The sequence below is a fragment of the Colobus angolensis genome, unplaced genomic scaffold (assembly GCF_000951035.1).
Source record: "Colobus angolensis palliatus isolate OR3802 unplaced genomic scaffold, Cang.pa_1.0 Scaffold69, whole genome shotgun sequence".
Classification (NCBI taxonomy): Eukaryota; Metazoa; Chordata; class Mammalia; order Primates; family Cercopithecidae; genus Colobus; species Colobus angolensis.
In genome coordinates this window covers 4,019,077-4,039,378 of record NW_012120598.1, presented here as the reverse complement: position 1 = coordinate 4,039,378, position 20,302 = coordinate 4,019,077, and the positions used below count along the sequence as shown (strand labels likewise).

General features: G+C 37.5%; 1 protein-coding gene across 2 annotated transcripts in view; it reads right to left on the bottom strand.

Annotated features, from left to right (window-relative positions):
• CYYR1 (cysteine/tyrosine-rich 1) overlaps positions 1-18,851 on the bottom strand; it is a 111,044-nt gene extending 92,193 nt beyond the window's left edge. For both annotated transcript variants that reach the window (XM_011926485.1, XM_011926486.1), the window contains exons 1-2: positions 18,297-18,851; positions 12,069-12,171 (exon numbers count right to left, since the gene is read on the bottom strand). In XM_011926485.1, coding sequence (XP_011781875.1) covers positions 12,069-12,171; positions 18,297-18,711 — 518 coding nt within the window. In that variant the 5' untranslated portion in view covers positions 18,712-18,851. The remainder of the gene's footprint in view (positions 1-12,068; positions 12,172-18,296) is intronic.
• Positions 18,852-20,302: the final 1,451 nt, after the last annotated feature.

Sequence of the window (20,302 nt, the reverse complement as noted above, 5' to 3'; positions counted from 1 at the left end):
CACTCTAATTCAAAGCCAGCCTAGGGTAACATGGTAGACTTGTGTATCTAATGTACATGTATCTAATGTACTTTTCAGGCAGTATTATGCCTTCAGCAACCACTGGGCAGCAGGACACCGTACTTAATTAGCTGCCTTTGCAGTTATCAGACTCCAATCACGTTTGATTAAGGGCGTCATTTATTTCACTCAAGGCCGAGAGTGCTCTCCTGGGGAGAGACAGGTGGTACTCTCCTGTTGATGAAGTCCAGAGAGCCAGAGAGAGAGCCTGTCACCAGAAGTGACACTCTGCAGCTCAGTCACAGACTTTCCAAATGACCTTGCAGAAGCCATTTTTCTCCCCAACATGTTTTATTTATTTTATTTTTTAAATTATTATGATTCTTTTTGATCACTGTGTTGCTCAAACTGGACTCAGACTCCTGGACTCAAACAATCTTCCCACCTCAACCTTCCAAGTAGCTGTGATGACAGGCATGCATTTTCCATGCCCGGCTTAAAACCTAGATGTTTTCAAAGCCCAGTGTTTTCATTAATGACAGGAAAAATTTGTAAAGCCCTTCTAAGTGCTTCTTTGTATAAATATATATGTCAGAGGGGCAAGTTACTATTCCCTCTTTACACATGAACAAACTGAAACTTGGTGATATTAGGAGATCTAAGTTCAGACAGCATCAGGAACCCAAGCCCGATTTTTCTGAATCCAAACATTTGTGGTCTTTCTCCTACAACTTCCTATCACTAAAATTACTGTTAATCAAGAATAGAATTACAAAGCATTGTTTCCTGTTTAATTCTACTTGGCAAAGGCCACGAGGGTCTATTTACTTAATGTAAGGATGAATATTACTTGAGACTGCAACCTCAAAGTAGAGTTTTCAGCATTTATTTGATAAACTTAAATTCTAATATATTTCTATGTGTAACACTTCAGAGGCTGATCCTACATTATGCTTGATGTTTGTTAAAAAAAAAAAATGTTGTATCCACACAGTAGAGTTGGCTATTTGCAACCACAAGTAGCTCTTATTTTTTGCAAAATGCAGCATAGACAGATATAGTTTTGCTTATGTTTTTGACAGTGCGAATTTATAAGGAAATATGTTTAAAGTAATTTGTCATGTTTTTCTCTATTTTTGTCAGATTTGTGCAAAGGCATAAATATTTTTATATTACCTGTAGGGTCTTTTTCTTCCTCTCCTTTCTGTAACCATGAATATTGATATTAAAAATTCTCTTTGTTTCTCAGTCACAGAGTTACTACCGGCTAAATAGCTGAGGCTTTCACCCACAGCACTTTCAGATGGAATCCTATTACACTTTATAAAGTTATCATCACCCTCTGAAATTTTCATCAGTTATGGGTGGTACATCCTAACATTTTGCAGTGGGGAGACAGCTGGGAGACATTGTGTTCTGGGTTGCAGCTGCCCATCAGAATTCTTCCAATATAATGGAGCAAAAATCACTGGGTGTATGTAGTTCTTCCCTCCTCAATTTTATCAATAAAACATTTTATCTCCAAAAATTATGAAGGTGAGTTGCACAGGAGCCTGTTGTCTTAATAGTCATAGGCTGGCAGATCATATTACTTAATTGATAGAGCACATTCAACCCAGAAACATGACAGGAGGTTAAATTATTATAATCAAATTGGCTTTCCAATTCTAGTCTCCATCATCTGATTATAATTTATGATAAACAGTGTGATTAGAAAGTGACAATTGATTCTATTATTCCTTTTACTCTGTAATGACACCTAATCTGTATTCCATGAAAAGATATTCTTTGAAACCAATAACACATTCAAATGATGGTTTGATTTTGCTAAGCAAATATTTTTCCAGATGATGCATATTAATTTAGAACCCACGAAATGTCAGGTTTTTCATGTTTAAACGAAGAATTGATCTGTGTTTAAATAATCTATTCTGGATCCTTCTATCTATTAGGCCCTGTGGCTTCGATAGTGAGTTGGCAAACTGGCTTCGTGTCCTCTTAGGTCTGGGGTGTGGAAGGGCAGACAGATAATTAAGGAACATAAATAAACTGATAAATAGTAACAGGAGAGTGTGTTAGTCTGTCTTCACACTGCTAGGAAGAAATACCCGAGACTGGGTAATTTACAAAGAAAAGAGGCTTAATTGACTCATGGTTCTACAGGCTGTACAGGTAGCATGACTGGGGAGACCTTAGAAAACTTTCAATCATGGCAGAAGGTGAAGGGGAATCAGGCACGTCCTCACATGGTTGGACCAGGAACGAGAGTGAAGGCGGAAGGGCTACACACTTTTAAACAACCAGATCCCGTGAGGACTCACTCACTGCCACAACAACAGCAAGGGAGAAATCCACACCTATGATCCATTCACCTCCCACCAGGCCCCTCCTACAACATCGGGGATTACAATTCGACCAAATCCAAACCATATCAAATAGAGAAGGGATAATGCTACAGCAGCGTACAACAGGGACTCAAATCCAGATATAGTGGGTAAGAAAAGGTTCCCTCCAAAATATAGTGTTTAGGTCTTCATAAGGATAGCAATGAATCATTTTCACTCATTGCATCTTGAAACCTTCTTCAGATCTTCAGGAACCAGTGAGGAGTAGCAGAAACAGGCCAAGTATGTCTCATTTTAAATGCCAGCCCTTTACACAGCAGCTACATGAAATGACTTTACTCTGAGCCTCATCCTCCTCATCTGAACAAACAGGAATAATACGTAGGTCACGGGGACTATTCTGAAGGTTAATTAACTTATATGTTTTAAGCATCGGTGACAGAGAGCACATTAAATAAATGGTAGCTCTCTTTCTTCCAACAATTCCTGCTGCCACCAAACACACTTTCTTTTATAATATCCAACTGTGATTTCTGTCTAATTAAGGCAGCTCCTAAACCTAAATTACATGAACAGATAGGAGGTAATCTGATTTGGACACAATCCAAGTCAATAAAAATGGACGCTCACATAGACTGCTTTGTTATGGTAACATTCAATTCAGAATGAACTGAAATATCACAAATCCTACATTTTATATAACATAAAACATAACAAGCAAATAGAAGAAAATAAAGGCATTCATTGTTCCCACCACCACAAGGAGTATATTCAGGTTGATTAGAGAAGGACAGGTCAGTTTTGACAGAGGTAAAAAGGGCTAAAATAGCATCCGAATGTAAAGAGGGGAGAAATCTCAGTGTGTTCCCGAATTTCCCTGAGGCGCCGTTGTTGGCTTGCTGTTCTATTTCTTATACCTCTCTTCAGAATATCTCATTCATTCCCACACACCTTTCAACCCCAGTATCTCCAGGCTTTTTACTCCCAGACCTATATGTGATGCTTCATGCTCTCCACTGAGCTTCAGAATGGAACATTCCACCATCTGAAGCTCACTGAGTTTGGTTCATACCCTGTAGGCTTTTCCTTGTTTAATGCACTAAAAGCAGAATTCATTCCCCTTTCTGAATCTTCCTGAATATTCCCCATTAGTTCCCAGCACACCATCCAGCCTCTTATCCAAACGAGAAACTTCAGAATTAATTCAGACATATTCCTCTCATTTAGCCCCAATCCTTATGCTCACATCCCATCAGTCGTCAAGTCCTAATCTCTTCTGTCCTTTCATCCCGTAGCACAAAACACTGTCAAATAGCACCAACCTTTGCTTTCCAGGTGTACTGGGAAGATAGGTAGTGGCAGTAATGCCTGGGAGTTGGTTACAAGTGCAGAATTTCAGGCTGCATCCAGACCTACCAAATCCGAATCGGCATGTTAAAAGGGTGTCTGGGCGACTCCATTACAACTATGATCAAACTTTTACATTATCTTTTTTTAATTATAAGAATTTTCAGGGCCGGGCGCGGAGGCTCAAGCCTGTAATCCCAGCACTTTGGGAGGTCGAGACGGGCGGATCACGAGGTCAGGAGATCGAGACCATCCTGGCTAACATGGTGAAACCCCATCTCTACTAAAAAAAATACAAAAAACTAGCCGGGCGTAGTGGCGGGCGCCTGTAGTCCCAGCTACTCGGGAGGTTGAGGCAGGAGAATGGCGGGAACCCGGGAGGCGGAGCTTGCAGTGAGCTGAGATCTCGCCACTGCACTCCAGCCCGGGTGACAGCGCGAGACTCCGTCTCAAAAAAAAAAAAAAAAAATTTTCAAACATATAAGAATCATAGATAATATAAAACACCCATATGCCACTACCCATGTTAGTAATTATACTTTCTTGAGATATTTAATTTAAAACAGTTTTTAGGGACAGGGTCTTGCTATGTTGTCCAGGCTGGTCTCAAATTCCTGGGCTCAGGCAGCCCTCCCACCTCAGCCGCCTGTGTAGCTGTGCTTGCAGATGCACTCCACCATGATTAAGCAATGATATCAGAGTTGAAGGCCACTTCCCAACACTCCTCCCTAGGGTGACCAATGTGTCTCAGTTTGCCACAGACCATCCAGATTGCTGTACTGAAAGTCTTGAATCCCTGGAAACTTCTCAGTCCTGGGGAAATTCATAGTTACTCTTCTTTCCCTCACACATTTATACATTCACGACATGTGCTTGTTTTCATAAATAATACACAGAATTATTTTATGTGTTTAACTTTATGCAAATAACATCATGTAGCACACGTTGCGCTTCAGTTAGCGCTTCACATAACATTATTAATTTTGAGATTTACTCTAATGGTATGTTAATATGAATTGAGTTATTTTAATTGCTGTATCGTTTGCATGAATATACTCTATCCACTGTCTTCTGATGCAGGTGCGGGTTGCTTCTAATGTTCTGTTATTTTTTAAAATAGTATATCAACCAACAGTATAAATGTATCCTTGTGCAGATTTGGAAATTTCCTAGGGAATATATCTTGAGGAGGTGTTACTGCTAAATCCTGAAGTATGTCTATCTTCAGCTTTACTACATGGGGTCTGATTGCTTTCTACATGGAACAGTTCATGTTCTCCCATTAATAACGTGAGAGCCCTTTTATCTTTGCCAGCATTGCTTGGCACTATCAGACTTATGGAGTATTGCGAGCCTGATGAGTGTGAAATGGTATTTCAATGTCTTAAGTTGGTTTTTCCTGCTTTAGTTAGCCAGGTGGAGTATCTTCCACTTGTTTCTGGACCATCCAGTTTTCTGCTGTATGACTTTTTTTGTGCACACACACATTGCCTGTTATCTTATTGCGGTATTCTGGATACTAAACTTTTGTGAATCATACGAATTGCAAACATCTTCTCCAAGTGAGGGTTTGCCGTACATTTTTATCTAGGAATTCTGTTGCTCTCTGTATTAAAAATTTTAAAGATCAAGATATAATTCACGTCCCATAAAACTCACCATTTTAAAGTGTACAGTTCAGTGTTTTTTAGTGATCTTTTCTTTTGTGTTTTTTAATCTTTTATTTTAGACATCTTTTCTATCCTGATACCATAAATGCCATTCTCCTATTTAAAAAAAAGTAATTGTTTGCTTTTTGTTTTTATGTATTTAGTCTAAGAGTGGATTTTTGATTGTGATGAATTAATCTTATTTAACGTTTATGCATATGGATAGCTAGTTGTTTTAGCAACATTTGTTACATAATCTATCCACCTCCACTAGTTTGTAATGTCATTTCTGTTATCTATCAAATTTCCATATACACATCAGCCAGTTTCTAAGCTCCACATTCTTTTGGTTTATCTGTGAACCAATATCAAACAATTTGTTTTTTATAACTTTATAATAAATCTTGATGTCTGTAAGGCATATCTTCTGACCTTGTTCTTTTTCATAACTCTCTTCTCTCTCCACGACCTTTACTGTCCCACATAAATTTTAGGCCCATTCTTTCAAATTCAACAAAAAATGTTCTTGTGGATTTTGGTTGGAATTGCACTGAATTTACAGATAGTTCAGGAAGAACTGCCATATTCAAATATTGACATTACAATACTTGCATCCACAATTTGATATGTCTCTTAATTTCATTAGGTCTCTCTATCCCTTGTAATTTTTGCATGGTTATAATACTCACTAAATGCATATATTATTACTGGATTTCTTACTGGATACATTATTGTTTTAAATATTGTATTTTAGATTTATTTATGCACATATCTATTACATTTTTTTATTGATTGTTGATGGTATCTAGGAATAAACCACTTTTGTAGACTGATCTTATATCCTGCAATTTTGGTGAATTCCATTTTTAATAGTCTGAGGAATACTGACAACCATCTCATTTGTAAATGAGAGCAATTTACTTTCTTCCTTTCCAATTTTTATTACCTTTTTAAAAATGTGTGTCGCTGATTGCACTGGCCAGGACTTCCAGTACAATGCTGACTAGAAGTGGTAGAAGGCACTAGTTTGTCATATTTTTGCCTCAAGGGTTAAAACAACATACCATTGATTATGGTGCCTGAGATAGAGTGGTGGTTTTTAAAATACATATTTACTAGGTTAAACATTTTTCTTCTATATCCCTAGCTTGCTAAGCGTTTTAACTCTGAGTGATGATTTTAATTGCTTTTCCTTTTAAAACTGATCTTAGAATTACTCTTCTTTAAGAGACCTTTCCAGCACTCTAAAGTTGGAATCAAAGCTCCTCGTCTCTGATCCCATTGCATTTTGTGCTTCCCGCAGCAAGTTCATCTGCTGATGTGTCTGTGCTTCTCAGTAGCTTCTAAGCAACTCAAGGGCAGGAACCTCATGTTTGATTCATGGCTATATCCTCCAGCACCTGATGTAGATCACGAAAAACTGTACATAGCTGTAAGATAAATTGTGGAAAACATGTTCTAGAAACGTTATTTTTCCTTCCTCAAAACCAATTCTGTTTCTGACAATTAGGCTTAATTTACAAAGACAATAATAACAGCATAGAAATTGGACTGAGAGAAGTTTTAGTTATCCACATATGTATATTTTCTTTTAATACAATAACTCATAGAATGCAAATATACATTTGAATATCATTGACTTCCTTCTTACAGCAAACGTAAGTTGTTGCTACATTCTAAATCAAGTTCACATTTATTTTAACATCATATTAGTTACTTATCTTTGTGTCATTATTAAAACAAAAATAAGACTCCCACAAACTTTGATATGTTCAGTATGTACTTTCTAGAGGTCTTTTCATATCTAGTTACTAAGATTATTTTAACTTAATTAATTTAAATGATTTTTTTTTTTTACCAATGCCAAAGGCCTTTTTAAATGCATTACGTTTGTCAGTGTTTGAATAGCCTTGCCTGTTTATTCCAGAACACTAAGATACTTAATGATCATAGGACCTCAAATGCCATTTGAAAATATGAAACCTTTATCTTTTAACTCAGTTTTGCTTTCATGCATAGCATGGCTCTCAAATCACAGTTGTGATATTTATTAGCTGTCTTTGCCAAACTGCGGGTAATACATCTTTCACATTTCATTGAGAAGAACAGAAATTTAATCTCACTAGGATCTCCATTATTAGTTCTCCCTCTTGGTTTTTTTTTTTTCCTGTGGGGATTTTATGTTGGCCAGATGGGCTCTGAAGAATCCACAGACGGATCAGTATTTTACAATGGCAAAGTGGAAAAGCAAAATCTATTTTTGAGTTAGGAAATTAAATGCAATATATTGTCATCTAGCTCACTATGTCCAAACTAGTCAATATTTTGTTCATATTCGATATTGTACAATTATTCTCTTACAAAACAGAATACCTTCATTTTCCTCAACTTTACTTCAGTTCTGTGTTTATCTTGTTCCACTGGATAACAGTAATTAGCCACTCAATTACACCCTCTATTCCCTTGAATTCTACCGACTCTAAAGAGGACTCTATAAACCACATTTTTACGCTGGATCTACTTTCTAGGGAATGGCAATTAAATTTCATTAGCAGCAAAAAGTTAAACATCCTTTTCCATATTCATCACAGAATATCTATCTTCCATGAAGCAGAGTTGCTGAATGAAATGTTTGAGAATCAGTCTGGTGGGAAATTGTTTATTTCTAGAATTGGCCCAATTCTCATTTTTAAATATTCTGACACTTCTCTCTTCAGGTAGTTGCCCTCATGGTCAAAAATCTCTTAAATGGAGAAATAATTATAAGGTCACATAGTTTGTCATAAACGGTTTCAAATAGTGTAACATCTCAAAGTGTGCATTCCAAATATTTCATGTGTGGAATAAATAAAAAGAGGCTTCATTTGGAGCCTTCTCATCTTTGTCTATTGTCTTAATGACGTCTAAGAACGTGTCTGTTCTATATAAAACCAGATACCTGATTTCCAGAAAAGAACTGAATTATTTCGTTTTAGTTTTGCTAGGCATGACCAATAAAACCACTTTACTAAAGGATCTTTTGCCTGACCTAGTTATTCCTACATTATATTCAAGGTTTACCCTTCCCCCTCTAACCACACTGAACAATAGGGACTTTCTCAACTGGATCATTTCCTTTCTTGCATCTTTGACTTTGTATGCAAGAATCTGTCCAAAAGGCATGTCCCTTTCTTCACTATTTGTGTAAATATCTACTTTTCCTTCAAAACCCTAATCAGATTCCATGTTGATGATGTGTTCCCTAAACATCTCCTCCTAAACATACACACACACACAGACACACACACACACACACAGACACACACACACAGACTTAGCTTTCCAGTCCTCCGATAATACTTCATAGACTAGCTCTTTGAATTAGAATTATTTGTCTATGCTCTCTTTTCTTATCAGATTTTGAGGTCTTGGAAGTCAGAGTCCATCATTTTTTCAACTTTGGATCCCAGGACCTAGGCCAGCACTGCCATGGTAACAGGCACTCAGTGTGCATTTATAAATAATCGATTCAACTAAACATGCTGAATACTGTAAAAATTATTCTTAAATTCTGAATAATACGGATTCTCCTACACTGAAGTCAGTATCTGTGACTGTAATGACCAGAAGTAGATAGGCTATCTTTTAAGTTCAATTTTTAAAGTTTTTCATAAGACAGAAGTAAATCATAAAATTCCTAACAGAAATAAGAAAGAAAAAGGGCACCTGAATTTATCTGCCAAAATGAACTCATATTTAGAATAGAAAGAATCTTAAAAAAAAAAAAAAGAAAATGAGAGGGCGGGGCATAGTGGCTCTTGCCTGTCAGCACTTTGGGAAGCCGAGTTGGGCAGATCTCTTGAGGCCAGGAGTCCAGCACGAGCCTGGACAACATGGTAAATACAAAAAGTAGCCAGGTGTGGTAGCGCCGGCCTATAATCCCAGCTACTTGGGAGGCTGAGACATGAGAATTGCTTGAACTCAGGAGGCAGAGGCTGCAGTGAGCTGAGATTGTGCCATAGCACTCCAGTCTGGGCAACAGAATGAGACTCTGTCTCAAATAAATAAATAAAATAAAAAGGAGAGCAAATTGAGTAAAATAAGACTTTTCAACTAAATTAGCTCCTGTGAGTGTTTTATAAACAAATCTTAATGGTTAGTTTGCAAAAGAGCAAGGGCAATTGAAGTTAGCAGAATTAAGGGCTAAACAGCAACATTGATTATTTCAGTGGGTGACTAGGGGAAGACCTCAGCAAGAACAGTCAAGTGGCCCTAACCCAACCAATTTACAAACACTCTAAATTGCCCACAGTATATTTTGCTCTCTTTTTAGCTCATTTTAAACTGAGCAAACATTTTTATTTTAAAAACAAACAAAAATATAAGCCAAATTATAAAAATCTTCATTTAAGTTACCTAACATTTCATTGTGCTGCTGCTTTCTTCCTTTTTTCTAATAACCACAAGGGTTTAGCTTTCTGTTATGACTATTAAAATGATTTCACTAAGAATGTGCCTGGATGCTTGAAAAAGAGGAAACATCATTTGTGAATTTCAAAACAGAAATATTTGACAAGTGTATGAAGGAACCCTTGTAAGCATTCTTGGAATTAATTTTTTTCCTACCTCCTGCATCCCCAACCACCAATTTAAAAAAAAAAAAAAAGCACTTTGGGTGGAGTTAAGAACTCTTTTCAAATGTTAAACAATAACTGGAAATCCTGAAAATGTATTCTCTTTTATCAAGTAGGAAAATGCTTTAAAGTCTCCCCCCACCACTGCCACCTTTCTTTTTGCTAAGAATTGTTTCGCATGATATTTACTCACTGGTTTCTATTTTGAACAGAAAGTTCAGTTATAACTGCCTGAAATATAATGCCATCTGTGTTTATTTTCCCTTCTGAAACACGATTTTTTTCCCCCCAAACATAACAAGTACCTGGTCCTAATAACCTAGATACATGTATCAACTCAACTAATTCTTCACTGTTAACCAGCGGTGAAATTAAAGATTTAGAACGTGTACCATAAAAATGTGAACTTCATTGCAAATGTAAATCATATCACATACATCTATACATTCAAATATTTAAAAATATTCTGATTCATAAGCAGTTATGAGTTATATGTATTTACCTGGGTGGAGGTAGCTATGGAATGAGAAAGAGTGCACAACACACTCCATGATATAGTTAGTGAATCAAGAAATAGGCCAGGAGCCAGATGACCAAAGAGTCACAGAATCACTTTGACTTCACATTTTCCAAATCTATACTCACACCTCTACCTGGGACAGCAGCATCTGGCATGTGGAGAACGTTTGAGAGAAAAAAAATTAAATGTATTAATAATATATTTTAAGTTACTTTAAATACTGTGAAGTAATATGCCACCGTGAACATCATTATATATTTATATTTGAGCTGATAAGTTACTGTAAAAAAACATCCTGACAGTTTTCTAATGTAAAAAGTGGGCTTAATCTCTTTTCTACCAAACCACCCATGAAGAAAAATTCAAACATTTTATTTGGAGCTTATTTGCATTTCAAAGAAGGCTTAAATTCCACACATGGTTTTTTATTATAGCTTGACATTTCTTTCGCATTTATTATAGTGTTCAAGAGTATCCCGAAGTATGATTTTTTTTTTTTTTTGTATTCTCAGAGTCATGATCTCTAATATCAGCCTCAACACTGATTCTAGAAAGTTTATGTGGTGCCAGGTTTTCTATTCTCGGGAAATGGAGGATGTGTAATAAGCTGTCTCAATGGACATGTCCCTAAAATAGCCGGGCACATATGACTTAGCGCCTAATGTTTCCCGTTTCCACTTGAGCCTTTGTAGGGCATAAGTTAAACAGAACATTTCCCAAATCATCATGGTCCTGACTTGAAAAACAAGAACAGAAGACAGAGGCACAACCACTGCTTCTAACTGAAAGCCATGGGGATTTTGACTCAAGAAATTCTTATGTTCCTAATTCTCAACCTTTTATTTCTCAGTTGTGGGTTCCTCTCTTGAGGAACTGACAAGTGCAGACTTTTCCTGCCATACAGCCCTGGAGGCAGGTCCTGATTCTGTATTTCCCTTTGTCCAGAAGCAGCTCTAAAATAAATTTCTAATTTGTTATAAGGAAATGCTTCACAGAGTCTGCATGTGTATATTTCATTTGTGTGTTTGTGCCTTGTTGTTTATCACTTTGCATTACCCATGCCTAGCTTGTCCTAGGCTCTAAACCTGTTTCCTGAAGTTGCTGTATATGTATTATGTGAGAACTGACATTTCATGTCTCAACTGTTTTTTATTCATAACCTCTCTTTTTCCTGACATCTACTGGATATATTAAATTCATACATGATGACAAAATATACTGGCTGTAATTAAATAACAAATTTTAACTTGCACAAAACAGACAAACCATATCACTGACGATGTTACAAAATTATCAATAAAATGATGCTTATGTAAAACATTATTATAGTACACAAAGTAAAACAATAAAAGAATAACTCCTTTTAGTTCCTTTATAGTGAAGGCAATTTATTTTGTATATTATTTTGTGTATTTTGTCAAACAACATAGTCCATTAGATAGTGATGTGTTAATATCTCCAGTAAAGATTTCAGGTCAATAACCAGTCTTGAAATCTCTTGCCCACAACTATCACTTAGTACTTTTAAAAGACATAACTGGACAACTGGACAAGAGGAAGAGCATCAGTATAGCCAAATTTGACTAATACTCACGAGAGGATATTCCCAATATAAGCGTAGTAGGAGCAACAGTAGGGCGTGGTTCCATCACAGCAGTAAGATTTGCAATCTTTGCCACACTGAGCAAGGCAATCATCTACAAAACAAAAACCATTTGTGAGCAGTTATAGTTGTAAAATCACAGTTTCAGGAAAAATTACGCTATTTCACATCTTAATCAGCCAGTGACCACTCTTGAGTGGTTTTAAATCTACATTTTTGTCCTCAGAATTCAAAAACATTTGTAAGGATCTAAATCAGCCTCCCTTCCCCATTAGGCTCTAAGCTGTAAAGACAAAGACAATTATTGAATCTTCTACACCAAGCACCATAATTGCCAGTCAGGGTTAGTTGAATGGGATAATGAAGGAAGGATTAAACTACTCAGTCATTGGATTTGTCCATAGAGTTTTTATAATAAATGTTAAATGATAAAGTCTTCTTGGCCAGGCAAAATGGCTCATGCGTGTAATCCTAGCACTTTGGGAGGCTGAGGCGGGTGGATCACTTAAGGTCAGGAGTTCGAGACCAGCCTGGCCAACATGGTAAAATCCAGTGTCTACTAAAAATACAAAAAGTAGCTGGGTGTGGTGGTACACACCTGTAATCCCAGCTACTCAGGAGGCTGAGGCAAGAGAATTGCTTGAACCTAGGAAATGGTGGTTGCAACGAGCCGAGATCATGCCACTGCACTCCAGCCTGGGCGACACAGTGAGGGTCTGCGCCCCCCCCCCAAAAAAAATCTTCTAACTTTAGGGTCTTGTATTCTCAACTGAACTCAATCAGTAGAAAGTTTAGTGGTATGAATGACACCAAAAAGGAATAATTTCAAAATGATGTATATTTTCCATGATACTGCATTGTATGCTTTCCTTTTTGTGCCATTTTTTACCTGTATAATTGCAGTTTGCATACATGTGGTAACACAATGAGTCTGCATCCTGTAAATTCATTTGGATTGAAAGATGATTGGTTATAGGAAGAAATCCCCATAGACAATATTTTGTCAACAATTAAGAGTTTACTTAATGTCAGATTGAGGAATCAGTAAGATATAAAACAGTACTATGTGAAGGGGGAAAAGTTATTTTCTGAATAAAGGATCAGAAATTACAATTTTTCCCATATATTTTGCAGCAAGAAAAATGATACTAAAAATGTTGGATAAAAATTACTCTAGCTTTTAAGTATTCTTTATTCCACCTAAATGATTTATGTTTAACAAGCTAAGGTTGTCACTGAGTTAGTCATATAAGTTATGATGGATATAAAAGTTTCAGATACATGATTAGGAAAACATTAAGTACAGTCTGATAATTTAGGTTGTACATTTAAGAGCCACAAAATAATCCATTTCCAACTCAATTCCTGAAGGTAATATTAATTATCATATAAATTATATAAAACTTTTGCTTCCCTATCAAAGCCATAACATTAAAAGTACAAAATATTATATTTATGTCACATGTCCATGTAATTGATTCATCCAGAAAGGAAATTTTACCTTGCTTTTAAATCACTTCCCTGCTAAGATGATACTTTACAAAGAGGTGTGATTAGAAGGTAGCAGAGTTCAGTCACCATTAACAATTATGCGTGGCTTTTGTGCAACAAATGGAAAAATTCATGTTTCCTTCCCCTCAGTTTTATCTTTACATTGTAGGTAGTCAAACATGACCCTAGAGGCTTACCTCTGGATTGTGGTAAGAAGGAATGAAAACAAAAAATAATTACCTTTGTGAGATTCAGTAAGTACTTAAGTCCACTTCTAAAATTTGAAAACAGAAACAAGATCTAATGATTTAGATACAAGGGAGAAGCCAATATATTGACAATAAATGCTTTTTGCAGAGTACAACACACTTTTAAAGGCTATTTATTTTACTGTTTTCTTGGTGAATTTCCATAGCTCTCATTTTTAGTGCTGTTTAATTTATTACTGGTCAGTTATCCGAAGGGCTTAGTGGGGATGTTTTGCTTCATGTTCTTAAAAGCCATTCAGTGTACACCTACAGCCATCTGATCTTTGACAAAGTCAGCAAAAATAAGCAATGGGGAAAGGACTCCCTACTCCATAAATGGTGCTGGATAACCAGTTAGCCATACACAGAAGAATGAAAATGGACCCCTATCTTTTACCACATACAAAAATTAACTGAAAATTGATTAAAGATTTAAATGAAAGACCTCAAACTATAAGACTCCTAGAAGAAAAGCTAGGAAACACCATTCCTGACATCAGCCTTGGGAAGGAATTTATAACTAAGTCCTCAATAGCAATTGCAACAAAAGCAATTGACAAGCAGGATTTAATTAAACTAAAGAGCTTCTGCACAGCAAAATAAACTATCAACAGAGTAAACAGACAATCTACAGAATGGGAGAAAATATGTGTAAGCTATGCATCTGACAAAAGCCTAATATCCAGAATCTATAAGGAACTTAAACAACTGAACAAGCAAAAACTAAATAACACCATGGAATACTATGCAGCCAGAAAAAAAAAGAATAAAATCATGTCCTTTGCAGCAACATGGATGAAGCTGGAGGCCATCATCCTATGCAAATTAATTCAGGAACAGAAAACCAAATACCGCATGTTGTCACTTACAAGTGAGAGCTAAACCCTGGGTACTCACGGACATAAAGATAGCAACAATAGATACTGGGGACTTCTAGAGCAGGAAGTAAAGGGAGTGGGGAGAGGTTGAAAAACGAACCATTGGGTGCTATATTCAATACCTGAGTGACGGGATCAATTGTACCTCAAACCTCAGCATCACAAAATATACTCATGTAACAAATCTGCACATGTACTCCCTGAGTCTAAAATTAAAGACGTTGAAATTATTTAAAAAATAAATAGGCCGGGCACGGTGGCTCAAGCCTGTAATCCCAGCACTTTGGGAGGCCGAGGCGGGCGGATCACGAGGTCAGGAGATGGAGACCATCCTGGCTAACATGGTGAAACCCCGTCTCTACTAAAAAAATACAAAAAACTAGCCGGGCGAGGTGGCGGGCGCCTGTAGTCCCAGCTACTCGGGAGGCTGAGGCAGGAGAATGGCGTAAACCCGGGAGGCGGAGCTTGCAGTGAGCTGAGATCCGGCCACTGCACTCCAGCCTGGGCGACAGAGCGAGACTCCGTCTCAAAAAAAAAAAATAAATAAATAAAATAAATAAAAGCCACTCTGATTGTGAAAGAGCTAATGTCCCCACTATTCTGTCAGAGTAGGACAACCAATGTGTAAGTAACTTCATGGGTGCCTTTTGAACCGTGTCCAGGACAGTGACATCTTATTAAACTCTCCATCAATATCAAAGATTCAATAGCTACCATTGTATTCCGGTGACTACTGTTATAAAGACATGGTGTTATCAAAATATTTTGAGCCAACGTTACAGGAAACCAAGCCCAAAATCTTGTAGCCAAGCAGCTGGATTATACCTGAGCAAACATCTGGATCATGTTACACATTGGTCATTGTTTTTATGGCATTTTCCAGTGCTCCTGTCTACTTCCCAGAATTAAACTACCCAAAAGGGGAGATTTAACAGAATGGCAAATACATTTACAATCACAACCTCTCCAAAATGACATTTCAACCACACCTCAAAGCCTTTTTTGTGTTAGTTGCTTTCTCTGGGATATTTGAGAATAATTTGGCAAAGATCAGTGTTGGCGCCATACAGGAGCTTTTTTGCACTGGAGAAAGAACAGACCATTCCAATTTGTCTTCAGAAGATAAATAATGTTACGTCTAACGTCCAAGTTAGTATCCCTGAAAATCAGCCAATTTAAACATTCTTCAATGACTTTTTGCTGAAAGGTGTGGTCTGGAAGAAGGTTCCCCAACTCACCCCTGCCTCCCAACTCACCCTGCCTCCCACCTTAAGGAAAGTGCAGAACAGGAAAGGCAGTATCTGGCTTGAAGCGCTTGCTTAGAAATGGCCCTTGCAAACTATAGCTAAGATAAGAGAGGAAGGAAAGGGAGGGGACAGAAGTTACTGGCTGAGGCCCGGAAGGTAAAACCTTGACCAAATCCTGTCTTTGTAGCCTGCAGTGGGAGTCAGACAATAATATCGACACTTCACCGGGTCTCCTTCCAAAAGTAACTCTATAGTACAACACGATGCTTCAGGTATAGAAACCTTGTTCTTATTTGTTTAGCCAAATAAAATGTGAATCTAATGCATTTGCTTTGGGGAAAATAATTTAGACTGTGAGTAGTGCATCTACATAGATTTTTGTCCCATAAAGCTGGCAATTCATTTAATAGTATGAACTCTTTTGATTTCTGGGGTGTTGCAGCATCTAACCTCCGGCCTCACTTCCAGCCATACCTCTTAGATGCAACCAAACTGAAATATCCTTTGTTGCATGTACAGATCTTGATTTTTGCCTTTGATCATACGATATCCTGCTATATCTGACTGCATCTCGTTTGGTTCAGGGCGTCTCCATTTTTCAAAGGTCTAGTTCCTTCAAGTCTTCCTCAATTCAGTTTTCCTGAGCAAATATTGATTGATCTTTTTGCTGAACAAAATAGACATTGTCCTCATGAAGCTTACTCTTTTAAGCCAGCAATAAGGTTTCTCCTTTGAACATCTATAGCACATGATTTTACCTCTCCTATGACACAACCTTTTATACCTTAAAGTAATTTATGATCATACCATATTTCCCAGAGAAGACTGATAAGAACATGACCTGTTCTCAACATATCTCACTCAGTAAGTAATAGTTGAATGAATATGAAAAGCATAAAAAGGCCTCTAAATAAGAAGTCCAGAAATTGACACCAAAGAACTTATTAGCTAAACACTTCTTAGCAAAGATAATAAGTCACCTTAGCACTAGCTTACAACTACTTTGTAGCTTACAAGAGAGGGATTCCAAAGAAGAGAAATGAATGGACTGAAAACTTTCTAAACTAACCACCCTTGTTGCTGGCCAGCTTCGCACTGTCGAGCAGAGGCGGTGAAAAGCATAATTGCTTTGAAAGAACTAATAAAGAGATTTTTTCAATAGAAAACGAGTATTAATGCAATTGACTCTGTTAATCCCTCAAATTCTGAAAACCTTATATAAGTTTAATAAAAGAAATAAATGTTGTAAACAGATTAAATGTAAATTCTCTTCATTTAATAGGAAGAACTTATCCTACTTTTATGAATTTCCATATTAGGAAGTCAGCGTTTTTCCTGCCATAAAACATCTTTAAAAGGGTAACTCCTAGACAGCCACTAATTTGCATTTCAATAAACAGACCGAAAATGTCTACAGAAGTTATAGTGACTCTTTTCTAGCAAGGTTGAAGGAGAAATTCAATTCTTTTAATGCTCAGGTCCAACGTTGAAGAAAATCATTTCAGTTGCAATGTATTTGTGAGTATTAAAGGTAAATTTCGGTGCTATGTATACATTTAGTATTGGAGGCTCATGGATGAGCCTGCGATTTTTGTCACAGGACGTTAGAGGCACAAAAACATTGTACCAAGAAATTGGCTTTTAGCTTGCATTGTTTTGTGAGTATGAACTAATGCAAAGACCACATGTGTAAGACACTTTATACCTGAATAACCAATGAAAGGCCATTTGGGGCTCCATATTAATCACAGAACAAGAAAACCCACTTTGCTTCATTAATTATTAGCAGTTCTTACCGCAAATAATTAGAAGGGAAATGAGATGTCCTTCTCTTATAAACAAGTGTTTATCCAAATCAACTAACACAGATTAGACCCTGGGTGAATTCAAGCTTCTCAAAACCTTGTGTTTGACTTCAATCCTATAGCTCAGTCTACCGCACTTGTAAATCTCCCAAAGAAAAAAAACAAAGCTCTAAGTTTTTTTTATTCGTAAGAGGGAAAACTAGGAATATTCAGAAAGCAGAAGATGGAGAGTCCACTGCCTACTCTATCTAGATAAGTTTATTTGGATGTAGTTTACTCTATCCAGAGTCAAATCGCCTAAACACGAGACTGCTATTTCCAAGGTGGAAAGGGAAAGAAAAGAAATACAAAAAGTAAAAGGAACAAAACAAAACCGCGTGAGGGTGGAAGCGCGCGGGTTTCTGCCGTCGCCTCGCAGAAAAGGCAGAGGCGTCTGCAAAGGTCCTTCTGCAAAGGTCCCGGTCCGTCCAACTCAACCCAAGTTGGCCCGGACCGTGACCCAAGCCCGGCCCCGAGCCTCTGACCCTCTCCGCCGCCCTCTGTCACTGACCTGCGTAGACAAAGAGCAGGACCAACTTCGGAAGCAAGACCCCTGGACGCACGGGCAGCCTCGGAGCGTCCATCCAAGCCGGTGGCCTGAGGTTGCGCGCCAGACAGAGGCTTGGAGCGAAGGGAGAGCCCGGAACCGGAGGGAATGGGTAGGATGGAAGACGATCAGATGGAGAGAGCAGCGCTCCTGAGAGCCGGGTGGAGCGGAGACCCGGCCATTGCCTAGGGAGCCTGCCAAGGGAGCCCGGGCCGGGCGCGTCCCGGGCCAGCGAGTGCGGGACTCCGCAGAGCTGGGGCGCGCGTAGCCCGAGACGGGCTGCGCTGGGGGCCCAGGTCTCTTTGTCTCGCCCCACTGCGCTCAGGCACGGGGAAGGCGGCCACTCCGGTGTCCTTGGCCACCCAGGCTCACATTTCATCTCCGCGGGTGGCAACGACTACGGGCAGGGGGCGGGGGTGGCCCCGACTCCTCCCCAAGCTCGGGTTCTTCCTTCTAAAGAGTGACTAGAGGACCAAGAAACTTTTTCTAACCCCTTGCTTTGACGATTGCTATGGAGTTCAACCTGCTCCTTTTTAGCCCTGCCCTCCACTATAATTTTTCCTTTCTAAGCAATGGATGAACAACTTTGTTTTTTATCTTTAAACAAAGGGAAGGAATTTTCAGGATTGAAGGTATTGGACAAAGAGTGACAGCGACGAAAACTCAGGATTGGGAAGTACAGAAAGTGTATGGCATCTCTGCTGAAAGCTAATAAAATGTTTATTATTTTTTCCTGTAAATTCAGAAAAAAAAAACAAAGTGCACACTGTCGTTATGATTTTGACAGTGTTTTGGAGTTACTGACCTATGCAATTAAACAAGAGAAAGAAAAAGATTTATAAAAAATGAAAGCTAAATTGTTGTTAGCAAATGAAATATGTGTATACATGGAAAATCAAAGTTAATCAACTATGAAGCTCTTGTTTGGAAAACGAATAGTTTTCTTTCCTGCAAACAAAAATCAGTTAGAAAGTTCTCAATGTCATGCATGAAGACAAAAACAAAGATGTGAGTAAGTAAAGAGATACTTTTTTTCACTAAGAAATTTTAGTGGCATAAAGACAAGATTCCCCAAATTATTCTATACATTTAGAAATAAAATTGATCTCAATTTGAAAAATAACATGATTTTTTTCAAACCAATCTGATTCTAAAGTTTATGTGGAAAATAAATATGTAAGATTATCTATTTAAAACAAGAGTAATGAATGGGAATAATGAATGGGATATTACATATAATATCACCATAATTAAAACAGTTTAGATTAACATTGGAATAGATAGGCTCAATGAAAGAGAAAAGGCAACCCAAAAGTAGACATGAGTGTGTACAGCAATTTAATTTGTGGTTTAAAGAAGTATCAATATAAAGTAGTAGGGGAAATGATGAGTTACTCAGTGAAAAGTGTTGAGACCATGAATAGTCATCTGTGGAGCCTTATCTTTTTACATCAAAATCAGTTCTATATGAATTACATATTTAAGATAGAACTATGAAAATGTTAGATTAAAGAACAAGAGGATAACATTCAAATATTTGTGGAATAGAGAAGCCTTGTCTAAGCATTATAAAAAAACTCAGAAACTGTAAAATATTGACGAACTTGACTAAATAAGAATTAAAACTTCCAGTTGGCAAACATTTAACTGGCAAAAACATTTGCAATGCAAAGATGCAAAGTCCTAATCTCATTATTATACTGAGCGTAAAAAAATCAATAGGAAAAACAACCAAGAGATAACTGAGGAAAGATATTAATAGATACTTCATACAAAACAAATAAATATAAATATAGAAATCAAATTGACAGTGAGGCATCACTTTTCATGTATCAAACCAACCAAACACAAAACCAAATGAGCTCTTAAGGGAAACAATGTGTTTACATGTACGAAAATTCAAATACACATGTACTTAATTTAGTCAGTTCTCTTCCGGGAATTATTTCCTATAAATGCACTGCTGCAAG